Raw genomic sequence first — 12,816 nt, 5'->3', positions numbered from 1 at the left:
GATGTAGAGCTGACAGGCGGCGGTGTGGACAGATGCGTTAGGATGTAGAGCTGACAGGCGGCGGTGTGGACAGATGCGTTAGGATGTAGAGCTGAGAGGCGGCGGTGTGGACGAGAATCTGGCTCTACAGCTACTCCTGAGGAGTGGCGCGACTGTGTCTGGGCTGCAGAGTGTGACGCGTGACTGCCTCACTAACGACTCTGTTCTTTATCAAGCCCAAGTCTACAACCTCCGTTTTTCTTGATGCTGCTACATGACTTTCAGGCCTAGAGCTCTGTGACAAGTCCGGATGCTGGAAGAATTTGTAGGCACTGGTGTCCTCCTCCTCGCATGTATAAAGCTCCTGAACTCTCTGGTACAGATGTGCAGTCTACTACTGCTTCTGTTACCAAAGACCTGGCACCTTCACAAAGAAATAACCTCTCAAAAATTTAAGACATTATTAGATTCAAAATTATAACTAATTCATAAGAATAAGCTGGGACATACTACCCATAGAAATAATCACTATACTGTAATCTTTATTAAGATGTAATAAATGGACATTTATTTCCCAAGATTTAAAACTACTGTAGGATCACAGAAGAAAAGGATCTAAGTGGCGTCTTCTCTTGAAACCCTTCCAATCAGCTTCCTGGACCCCCCATCTTTATGAAATTGGCAACTGACTTCTCCACGTATGACGTCCCGTGAATGAAGGTGTTCACACACACTGTGGAGCTATGGTGAGGGGAGGCCTTACTTCACAACCTACCAACTCCTCACCACTCTTGGGGGTGTCACAAGCCACATGCAGTTTACGTGAGGGTGTTTTTGCTTATCTGTGGTGGCAGGTACCATGAAAATTATGCACGAATCTTGTTTTTGCTCATCAGCGTTCATTAGCGTTTATGAAGTTAATGTGCACCCCAAGACAACGCCTCCTCTTCCACTGTGGTGCTGGAAACCACGCCTGAGACGTGATTACGTAGAACCTACTTACCACGTCCCCTGCTCTACTTTACGTTTTTAGATTATAACAAGCGACTGAACTATAACTATAGATATATCCCGTGTCCAGAGAAAACCACCTCCCTGTGCACTAAGGGAAATAGGGGATGTCGACCTGGACAAAGTAACTCTTCCTGTCCCTCCCACCCCCGCCCGACCCCCAGACTGGGAGCAGGGAGGACAGCCTGGCCGGCCCTGCCGCTCTGAGCCGTCCAGCACCACTTGACCCCCAGACTGGGAACAGGGAGGACAGCCCGGCCGACCCTGCCGTCTGAGCCACCTGAGCCATTCAGCACCACCCGACCCCCAGAATGGGAACAGGGAGGACAGCCCGGCCGGCCCTGCCGCTCTGAGCCGTCCAGCACAGCCGGACCCCCAGACTGGGAACAGGGAGGACAGCCTGGCTGGCCCTGCCGTCTGAGCCGTCCAGCACCACCCGACCCCCAGACTGGGAACAGGGAGGACAGCCTGGCCAGCCCTGCCGTCTGAGCCGTCCAGCACCACCCGACCCCCAGACTGGGAACAGGGAGGACAGCCCGGCCGGCCCTGCCATCTGAGCCGTCCAGCACAGCCGGACCCCCAGACTGGGAACAGGGAGGACAGCCCGGCCGGCCCTGCCGTCTGAGCCGTCAAACACCACCCGACCCCCAGACTGGGAACAGGGAAGACAGCCCAGCCGGCCCTGCCGTCTGAGCCGTCTAGCACTCCTAGTGCTTTCCCCTGTCCATTACAAAGAAACCCACAATGAAACATAGTAATTGTTTCAAAGGTTTTTTTTTATTTTAAATTCATTGAAAGAAATAAAATTATATTTAAAAAAATAGAGTAATCTCACAAACTGAGGAAAGCCAGGAACAAAAAGAACAAGTGAGCACTTCTTCCTGAGAGGCAGCTCTGAGGGCTGCAGAATGGGCTTCCTCCTTCCCAGCTTTTGTCAAACAAAAGTGTTTCCTATTTCTAAGGCATCAGAAAGCACTGAGAGCGCTAAGTGGGTTGTTCAGGTACAAAGTGACAAGCCCTCTACAGAGGATTAAGAAACATAAAAGTTGCTACAGTTTCCTTTTTTAAATATCAAATACTAAATTGTACATCTACTTTTTCTGTAAATTTGAGAATTTCACACTCAAGACCGGAATTTCAAAAACCTGGTTAAATTTTATTAAAGTCTTACTACTTCTTAGTAAGAACGTCAAAGCATCCCAGTAACCGCCAAGGGGCCAGCAGCAGGAAAAGCCGCTGTGCTCTCACCACCTGCCGCCCAAACCAGCCGAAACACCCACCCCAGACTCCTGTGCAGCTAGAAATGCAGGCGACAGCCTGAGCCCCGGACGGATCCGCCTGCAGAGGCGGAGCAAATCCTAACAGTTTCTAAGTGACACCCAGTAAAAGTTACAACAGTCACTTTACAATTCTCAAACCTCTAAACTTATTCATTCCCCATACTTGGTTCCCCTCAGTTTTATACTGAAACATCTGTCAAACTAAAAACTTTCATTCCCAACTACTTCCGTAAGATAGTCAAGACAGTGGTGAACATTTCTGTTCTATGCACGATTGCTCCCTTGTCCTAAGTTCTGATTGGCATAGGTAACAGGAAAAGCTTTCATCAGGTTTTCCCAAAGTTCTGACCTTGTGTCCTGATTTGAAATATTGTGCACAAATCCCTGATGATCCGTAAAGCTTCATTTTCAAGATGTTTAAGTCAATTTATATAATTGGTGACCATAAATTCTATGGGGATTTCAATTTATGAAAAACATTTTTTAGTGAATAAGGGATTAAAATGTCTGTAGCATCTATTATAGGTGCTTAAAGATTCAAATGACCTAGACAAAGAATCCTAGCACTCTGGGAGGCCAAAGCAGGTGGACTGCCTGAGCTCATGAGTTTGAAACCAGACTGAGCCAGAGTAAGACCTCATCTCTAAAAATAGTCAGGCATTGTGGTGGGCACCTGTAGTCCCAGCTACTTGGGAGGCTGAGGCAAGAGAATCACTTAAGCCCAAGAGTTTGAGGTTGCTATGAGCTATGTGACGCCATGGCACTCTACCAAAGGTGACAGAGTGAGACTATCTTTAAAAAAAAAGATTCAAGTGACCTAACTGCATCACCGATTAATTATATAACATCAATCAGTAGGATTCTATGGTATCCTGGTTATTCAAAACATTTATCAGCCTTTATGAGGAGATCAATACTCCAGCCAAAGTGAACAAGTACTGGACCCTAACAGAAACCTACTTCTTGGCTCTATATGTGTTAATAACCCTCCTGGGACAACATCTCATGGAACAACCCTGGGCTCCTGTCTGACATTCAGCAGGGCCCTGTGACCCTAACAATGGCTCTGCTGAGTTGCAGGGCACTGCGATGTCTTCTCCTGCCCAGGAGGATATAGAGTCGGCACTCGCACTCTTCCACGACCCCCAGGGTGCAACTTGAGTTACATCCTGGTTACATTATCCCAAGTCCTAGTCTGAAACAGCAATGTGGCCAAATGAGATGCCTGGTGACACAAACTTTTAATCAGATATGATTCAGTTTCATCACCAGCCCAGAAACAAAGAACTACACAAAAGCCAACAAATCTGAGCTAGAACTGTGCTGCAAAAAGGAAGCTGGCTTCTGTCGGTTTTACCAACACGGACAGAAGCCAGACTCTAGACTCCCTGTCTGAGTGACTGCCATGGAGTCCAAACAGAAACGTCAATATCCTGAGTTTTATCAGCATTTTCTTTCTAAAATAATTTATGGGACATAAAAGAACATGACTAAGCAGAAGCAGTGGTACATAAAGTCTAGCAGAACGGTCACTAGCCAGAGAAACAGATATATAACAAAAGTATTATAAAAAGATGTATTTAAGTGAATAAATTAAAGGTTAAACCTTACACTTTCAAGTTTTCTTAAACAATAATTTTAGGAGATGGCATGGAGTTGATAGATTTTTCTAATAATCACTTGGTTAAGATCAAATACCAAAATGATCCTTTACAAGAAACCTTTGCCTTTAAAAATCATAGCCCCATGGCAGCTATTTTGAACAGAGAAAGTTACCTGCTGAGTTGATTAATATTCCAGCTCCCAATCAGCATGTGGCATCAAACTGCTAAGACATTTTGTTTACTAACCTGACTGTCAAAACGTTATTCAAAACAATGCTTACTCTACTAGCATCTGCAGAAACAGACGTCTTGGTACACAAGCTTCTCTAAACCACTGAGCTCTTTTTAAAGGCAAAATAATGTCAATCTAATAACCCACATATATCCAAACCCAATAATTCTAATATGCTTTACTTTTATTTTCTAATAAAGCCTATTTTCTTTCTCAATGTTACTTGCACTTTTGAGTCAACTGGCTGTACCGGACTTTAAGATGTGATGAGCTTTCTTCAACTGACATCACAATTCCAAAACTTGTACTTGTTGGGGGAACCAGTCCTAATTATGATAAGATAAAGTTTACGCTATACGTAAAATCACTCCAAGTTACAAAGTGATTGGTTTCTACAGCTCTAAGGACTTAACAATACATAATTTAGAGTAAAATCACAAATAGATTGACACAGATGGCATTCAACTTTTCGTAATCCCACTCACATCTCCACTACAGAGCCAAGAACCTTCAGCATGACCTGCCGGTTGCCCATTTCTTTTCCCCAATTTAAAAAAGAAGAATTTCTCGGGAAGTCAAGATTTATTACAAATATCAAGGTCCAGGATAATTTTTTACCATGTATCTTTAAAATGCTTGCTTTTTTATCCCCACAAAAGACTGTGTCATTTAAAACCAGACATTTAAATTACAAGGTTAACATGTTTAGCTAATCAACTCTCAGTACTGGTCCTAGAAAATGACCTCCACTGTGTCTTTGAATAATGGAAGAAGACAACCTTCACCTACTGGTACGAGTGCTGCAGGAGGTCACATCCACTAAGGGTTCAGACCACAGGCTGTGGAGTCTGGAGAGGGCAAGGTCTACTGTCCTGAACCACTGGAATCTGTGGCTGTGCTTTCAGTGCTAATGGGCTGCACGTTGTCTGCAAGGTTGTGCGCGTGCTCAAGAAACAAATCTTTTAAGACACTCAGTTCCTTAGTCAGCAATTTGATTTTTGCTTCCAAACGTTCGTTCTCTTCCTTGAGCTGATTCACTCTCTGCAGTGTGTCCTGTGCTTTCTGCTTGCTTTTCAACCGGCTCTTTTTCACGGCCATGTTGTTCCTCTCCCTGCGCTGCCGATACTCATCGCTATTTCGATCCATAGGTGAACTCTTTTTGCTTTGCTTGCTGGGAGCTGCAGCTTTGCCTCCTCCCCCAGGGCCAGCGGGCACCAGCTGAGGGACCTGCTGCAAGCCGCTGGCATGTGCCTGAGTGTGAATGACGCTTATCCCGTTCACTCCTGGAGTACTGTTCTGCTGCGATGGCTTGCTCATTTGGGCGCTCTCCCTGGCCAACACAGAACGCGCAGAAACCAGCACAGGGGTTCAACAGTTTCCACGCTAAACTGCCAAAAAATCTTCACATGTACCTAGTTAAAAAACAAATCGTATTAAGATATTTGAAATGACAGCATCAAATGAGATTAAACTCTACTGCACCTAACAGCAGGCCAACATTAATTGATTATGCTGAGAAAAGTCTATAGCAACTGCCAACTGTTCCAGTGTTTCTGAAGTCTCCCTCATTTAATTTAGAAAGGTAAGTTAGCTCAGAAACACCAGAAGGCTAAACTCAGCCCACCAGAATCCCTGAGGGTGCTGTCCATCTGCGATTGTTATCAAAAACAGGAGGAAAAACAAAACAGGACCCCGACAATAAGGCGGCACGTATGCGCTAACAGCAACTGATAATCCACCAGGAAGGCATTTGAGATGTTTGGGTTAAACGTGGAAAAGCTGAGTCCCACTGTGATAGAAGAAAGACACCTGCAATGAAGGGTGGGAAAGTCTCAGTCGTTGGTCCAAGTGCAAACACAAAGCTGGAGGAGAGCGCCCAGGCTCCAGGACTGGCAGGGACTGGGACTAGGACGCCATCATCTCTGCATGCTGCTGTCCCAGCATACAGGGGGAATCATCAGGGACTTCAATTTTCTCCTAGACCTTTCTTTAGATCCTCTTGCTTCAGTCTCCCAAGTAGTTGGGACTATAGGTGCCCACCACAGCACCCAGCTAGTTTTTCTATTTTATTAGAAACAGGGTCTCGCTCCTGCTCAGGCTGATCTGGAACTCCTGAGCTCAAGTGATCCACCCAGCTCAGCCTCCCAGAGTGGTAGGATTACAGATGTGAGTCACTATGCCTGGTCTATGAGATATTTTTAAAAGATATTTTTTGATTTTTATTTTTTAAATGACTTCAAATGATAGTACCATGGTTTAGGAGCACTGCATTTAGGAGCTCTGAGACCCATTTGCTCCCCCATCCCACCATGCTTCCACTCATGTTTTTTCTTTTTTTGACAAAACTAATCAGACATCTCAACACACACAACCAGGAACCAGGAGGAAAGCAACAAAAGTCCTAATGACGCCTTCAAGGAAGTGTAAGTACCGGTAGCAAGCTGGACAAAGGGCCGACAGCTGCAGCCACGTCACACTAGGGAAGCACTGAGGGGACGCCCTGCCTGCAGAAATGAAGAAAGGGTCAAAGCTGCAACTGCTGTGAATCCCACAGTGGCCTCAGCAAGTGTAAAGCAGATCTCCCCCATCCTGAAGGCCCTGCAGGACAGACTGGTCAAGCGGAGTGGGCTGTGTCACAGCATTCTTGGGAATTCAGAAAGCAGTCTTAGGAACCAGAAATTTAGCCTGTTCTCTTTTTATGAAACTGTTAAAACTACTTCCGTGGAAAAAGTTAAAACTTCTTCAATGAAAAATTCTATTCCAAATTATGGAATGCCCCAAATGAGCGCATCTCACAGTTATTAAGAAAAGCCCTGTCAGCAGTCACCAGGAGCTTCACCCAGACCTTTAGCTGGGCGGGTCCATATAAACTTTGTTTACTGGCCTGCTCTGTAAAAAAATCTTTGCTTCAGAAGTCCACATAACAACACAGAGGTGTACAAACTTTTTCACAGATTTATATCTGCTAAGACACTTAGAATGTCTTACTTTAGAATGAGAGAGACGAAAACGGAGGCCACTGAGCCCCGTACTCTGCGGCGGGAAACATGCTGAGAAGCACAGTCTACCTTTCATGAAAAAGGGAGCGTGTCTTAGAGAAGGGCCGTGCTCTGCTTCATGGAGGGCTGAGGCGGGTGCAGAGGGGAGTGTTCTTGCCTGGTTTCTGATTCGGGCAGCTCTTGTGCCAGGCTTATGATGAGACACTCATCTTTATGTTCCTGAGATGCCTGCCAGAGATCTAGCCATCGGGTTTGTAAATATTTCAGCCAGGAACAAGGGCAAAGAGCACACATGCACCCATCACCTGTACCCCCAAATGCTGATAGTGAATATCTGCAAGAGGTAGGATGAGAGAAGACTGTAGTTTTCTTTTTGAGGCTCTTCAGTATTTTCCAGTGTTTTATTAATAAATACTACTTTGTTTTGAAATTTTTAAAAAACTCCATATATTATTTCTTTCCATTGCTCAGTGGGTCACCAGTTCTCACTCCAGTCCTAAGGCAAGACGGCTTCCTTCCAAACTGTGAGAAAGACCGCCTCCAAGTCTATCTCCAGCAATGGACACTTCACAATCCCCCTTGATAATTACCTGGCCTAATTTTTCTTATAGTTAAAAAGTGGCTGTCCAGTAGTAACCTGCGCCACGCTCACTGCCACCTAACTCTAGTGCTTATCTATCTGGTGTGAAGAGAACATAAATGTTTTACTCAATATTTGAAGAACTTGTTTATTAATAATATCCATCCTGGGGTTGTGTTAACCATCGTGACCATGTTCATCTTACTTATCTACTCCTCAATATTTTTTTTGCCTTCAGTAGCATGCCATGGTGTCACAGATCACAGCAACCTCCAACTCTTGGGCTTAAGCAATTCTCTTGCCTCAGCCTCCCAAGTAGCTGGGACTATAGGCACCTGCCACAATGCCCGGCTATTTGTTTTAGCTGGTGGGGCCAGGTTCGAACCTACCCCCCTCGGTATATAGGGCTGGCACCCTACCCACTGAGCCACAGGCGCCGTCCTTCTTAATATTTTTATATACCAATTATATTTTTATTATTAAAAGCCAATCTCTACAGTCAACTTGATCAAGCTCAGGTAGCAAGGATCCAGACTTGTGCAGACCTGGGGCCGGGGCAGCTCTGGCTCTGGCTGCCCATTCCAGTTTGGGCAAATCCCTTCTCTTTGGTGGGCTTCGATTTCCCATCTGCAAATGAAGGGTGTGGGATGGTAAGATTCCTTCCAACTGACAATACATCATGACCTTCGGTCACTAAGAACTCTTCTCATCACAGGCTCTAAGTTCAGTGATGTGCGTCCTACGTGCCTGTGTCTGTACCCAAAGGTACAGGAACAGGGAAGGGCTCTCTCATCTTGGTCTGACTCATCTTGCCAAGGTACTAGGGTGAACACAGCAGGGAAGGTGTTGGCTTAAAAATCAAGAGTATTCACTGAACCTACAAACAGGTAAAAAAAAAAAAAAAAAAGTTAAGAAACAGAAACTTGGAATAATAAAAATACCTCCAAGAAGGTTTTTTTTTTAAAAAGTTCTTCAACCGTATATAAATAAAAAAAGTAGCTCTTAAAGTGAAGAGAAAGAAACTTAACCAAGTAATGGGAATCAAAGAAGTTAAGTCGTCAAAAAAACGTAACCTCAGACAGATTATAAATTTTGTTTTTTACAATGAAAAAGACACTATTTTATGCTTCTGTTCCTTCCACAAACATTTACTGAGCACCAACAAGAGGCAAAAACATAAGTTTGTGTCCAGTCTGGACACTCAACCCTAAATGAAGACTGGCTCCTGCATGGACAAATATCAAAGTCCAGTCTGCAGGAAGCAGGGTGGCACCTCATTTCCTTGCTTCCGAATCGTTCAAGAAAGAGTAGGAAAGCTTAAGAGCAGTGCTCTCAAAGTGTGGTCCCTGGATGAGCATCACCGTCACTTAGAAATTTTTCAGAAGTGCAGATTCTCAGGTTACCACTGACCCAAATCATCCAGGAGGAGGAGTGAGGAGACTGTTTTAAGGGGACCCCAGGTGATTCTGACACTGAGATCTGAGAGCCACTGCTCTAGATTAACAATGGATCTTAATGTTGGACTAAATGGGTAACCAGCTTTCTAAAATTCAAACTTCTTACTGTTCATTCAAATCACCAAAAGTTCAAAATGTCAGAATGAGTAAAACAAAATCAAATTTTTTTCAAGTTTCACTTAGGGAAAAAAAAAAATAACCTGCCCAGAACTATGCTGACCCTTTTATCACCTTTCCCCCCATATACCTAGAACCAGGTAGTCTTCCTCTTGCCCTCCAAAACAAACTGTTCACTTAATTTCCTCAGGGAAGATCAACACTTAAAAATATGCACTGATGTTTGTCCCTTATCCCAAATCTGTTGGGTCTTTGGAAACTGACAATTCTACATAAGACAACAAAAAAAGAAAAAGGAAGAATAATCTCATTTCTACCCTTCCTCTCCATTGCAATGCCACATGTTACCCTCAGGTTAACATCATCTCTCAGGGGCACTAGTCTCTGATTAGCAGGGCTCCCTCTGATCACTGTCTCTAGAGCAAAGCAGCACTCAAACCTGAGTGTCACACTGTCCACCTGTGGCTCCAGTCTACAGGTCCTGACCTTCTCTCCTGCTTCACACCTCGACAACACTAACCACTGTCCTCAATGGTCTGTGTTTCTCTCTTCTCTGTGCTTCTGTACAATCTGTCAACTTGAGCTCTCTGGCGAGCTCCCTGCAGACTAAGCCAGAGCCAGACTCCGATCATCTGCACTTCTCCAGCACCTAGTCAGGTCTCTGAAGGGGGATGTACACTCTTTTAGGGAGTAGTAAGTGATCCACTGGGGTATGACAAGAAAATGTATGTTTGCCTTTTTTGGGGGGGGGGGCAGAATCTCATTCTGTCACCCTGGGTAGACATAGCCCACAGCAACCTCAAATTCTTGGGCTCAAGAGATCCTCTTGCCTCAGCCTCCCCAGTAGATGGGACTACAGAACCACAATGCCTGGGTAGTTTTTCTATTTTTAGTAGATACAGGGAACTCACTCTTGCTCAGACTGGTCTCCAACTCTTTGAGCTCAAGCGATCCACCCACCTCAGCTGCCAGCGTGCTGGGATTACTGGCGTGAGCTGCTGTGCCCAGCTATGTTTGTCTTTTTTACTTTCTAATCTACTTTTAGCGTGATTTGTAATACACAAAATAAAAACATTGCTTGTAAATACACATCTATTGGGAGCTCATGCTCATTTTCTTTTCTTACTTATAGGAAAAAGTCAGGAAACCAGTGCACCTACCGATATGTACTATAAGAACCCACTGCACCATCCCAAGAATATACAACCAGCCTGGAATTGTGACTCCCTGTATTTACCATTCCCGTGACCAGGTGAAGCAACCTTAGACCACAAGACCAAATTCACCCCAAGCGGGTCCTACCTGTCTTTACCAGGCGCTACCATGGGCCATTTAATTGCCCAGGGATGAAACCACCTCTCCAAGATCAGAACGGCTTTCAGTCATCAAATGCTCCTGAGAATTCAAAAGATATTCTGAAAAAATGGAAGTTTTGTTTCCATCTCCTTTTTTTTTAGGCAGATATTAAAAATAATTGAACCAGCCAAGTGTGCTCACCAGAAGCAGGAATCAAGACGCTGAAATATGCTTCAGCTCCCTAGCATCCCGTAATTATCTAGCCTTGTTTATGGTACGTTCTTCCAGAAACAGAATCAACCTTAATGACTTATCCCAGATACTACTCAAGTGGTAACAGCTGACCAGATCCTAAGTTAAAACATCAACAACTTTGTGGTGCAGAATTTCTTAGTAAAGCAAACCTTTACAGTATTTTATTTCAAGATTTTCCTTGGGAGTCACATTTCTTTAGGAGAGAGATGTGCATTTAGGTAATCTATTTCAAGTAAGGATTCAATTGAGCATAGCTTTGAAGGTAATTTTGTGTCACCCAACAACGGTACAACCTTTCTAAAACCGACCACACGTTTAAAGGTGGCAGATAAACAGGATAAACATCAAACAAGAGGAAAACCAAACTTAGACCTTCTGAAGAACAGCAACAAACAAACTTACATGGAAGAACAAAATCTCTTTCCCCTCAACCTGCATTTCCATCCTCTCTATCCAGACGCCTCTATTTCCCCCTGCTATGCTGCCTCCAACCGTGCTAGCAAAGGGCTTTACCGCCTGTACTTCTTTTTCTATTGGACTCGTGGTTGTTGCTGCGTTCAATGGTGAACTGCGGGACACTCAAAAAGAACCTCCTAAATAAGCAAAAAAGTCTTTCGGTAAAGTTATGTATTTAAAAATCAAGTGCTCTCGCTGGCTGCTCTGTCGCTTTATTAACTTCTGGACAGAATTCCAGACCACCACAGACCGAGCCATTTTGGAGGGGCAGAACATATCATCGTATGTGGCACTAAAGATACCGTCCACCTTCTGCTGTTCTAGGAACACCCTTCATCCCCAGGGGCCAATACGAGCCTGGCTTGTCACACCGCCTGTTTCGCAGAGGGCCGGGTTCTGGAGGGGGGCACACCTCGCCCTCCATCCCGTCGCCAGCGTCCGCCGCGCTCCGAGCTCGGGGCGCCGGTGGGGGGAGTCGGGGTCGGCCGGTGGCGCCGCGGCGCTGGGCCCAGGCCAGGGATGAGCTCAGCGTCCCCGCCGGGTGTTGCCGGCAGGTTGCATCAGACGCCGCGCGGGGCCGCCGCCTGCGCCTCGAGCCTCGCGGGGCCTTCCCCGCCAGCAGGCCACCTCGCACCGGGCCGAGTCTCCCCGAGCCGGGCCCGCGCCCAGGCCAGCGGGCGGCCCCGCCGCGGCCTCCTCCCCGGTCTCCGCGTGCCCGCCCGCGGCCTCCTTACCTGCGCCTCCGGCCCGCCCGCCCCCAGGCGGCCTCCGCTCCGAGCAGCCCCGCGCGGCGCGGCCCGATGCGACCCAGGCCTCGCAGCCCGCGAGTCAGCGAGGAGGAGCGACGGTTACGAAACCGGCAGCCTCCGCCCGTTCCGCCGCCGCGGCCACCGGCTTCCCCCCCTCGCGGCCACCGGCTTCCCCTCCTCGCCGGGACCCCGCGCGCGCGGCCGCCACCACCTCGACCAATGGGAGCGCAGGGCTCCGGACGACGCAACCTCTCCTCGTGACGGGCAGCCTCTCCAGCCAATCGCGAGCCGTCTGGCTGCGGGAGGCGGGCACACGGCGGGGGCGTTGGCCGCGGCTCGGCGGGGCCGACGGGTGTGGCGGGTGTGGCCGGAGCTGGCGGCGGCTTGTTGCACCGCCCGCGGTCCCTTGGCTGCTCCCGCCGGTTGGCGGCGGCGGAGACCCAGTGCCGTGGGCGGGTTGCGGCGAGAAAAGTTCTGTTCAAGTCGGAGGCTTGAAGAACCATCGCTTTGAAAAGGCCTCACCTGCCTTTGGAAAACATTTCCCTAGGTGGTTTTTGAAATCAACGATTTCTGTTCTGGTTTTGCTTCGTCCTCTGGCGGCAGGGGGGACCGCGGGCGGCGTCCCCTGGAGGCCTGCAGAGTCTCTCGGAGCGCTGGCTGCACTCGCCGCCTCCCCTGGAGCCCGCGTGAGTGCGGCGCAGCCGGGAGCCGAGTCCCGGACCCGCGCCGCCCGGAAGGCGATTGCAGACTTTGTGATTGAAAACGAATGAAGCTAAATTTGTCCTACGTAGGATAGCTATC

General features: G+C 47.1%; 1 protein-coding gene across 1 annotated transcript; it reads right to left on the bottom strand.

Moving 5' to 3' along the window:
* Positions 1 to 3,063: 3,063 nt before the first annotated feature.
* On the bottom strand, positions 3,064 to 12,235 carry CEBPG (CCAAT/enhancer binding protein gamma). The gene is made up of 2 exons (XM_012810534.2): positions 12,001 to 12,235; positions 3,064 to 5,518 (listed from the first exon to the last, which is right to left on the bottom strand). The coding sequence occupies exon 2, from the start codon at positions 5,421 to 5,423 to the stop codon at positions 4,971 to 4,973; it is 453 nt and encodes a 150-aa protein (XP_012665988.1). The 5' UTR covers positions 5,424 to 5,518; positions 12,001 to 12,235; the 3' UTR covers positions 3,064 to 4,970.
* Between the last annotated feature and the right edge of the window lie 581 nt (positions 12,236 to 12,816).

The sequence above is a fragment of the Otolemur garnettii genome, unplaced genomic scaffold (genome assembly GCF_000181295.1).
Source record: "Otolemur garnettii isolate 467f Iridium unplaced genomic scaffold, OtoGar3 scaffold00135, whole genome shotgun sequence".
Classification (NCBI taxonomy): Eukaryota; Metazoa; Chordata; class Mammalia; order Primates; family Galagidae; genus Otolemur; species Otolemur garnettii.
This window is presented reverse-complemented; position numbering and strand designations above follow the sequence as displayed.

Bases quoted from the DNA above. Each gene is read 5' to 3' on its own strand.
- CEBPG (XM_012810534.2), bottom strand. From the start codon at position 5,423: ATGAGCAAGCCATCGCAGCAGAACAGTACTCCAGGAGTGAACGGGATA.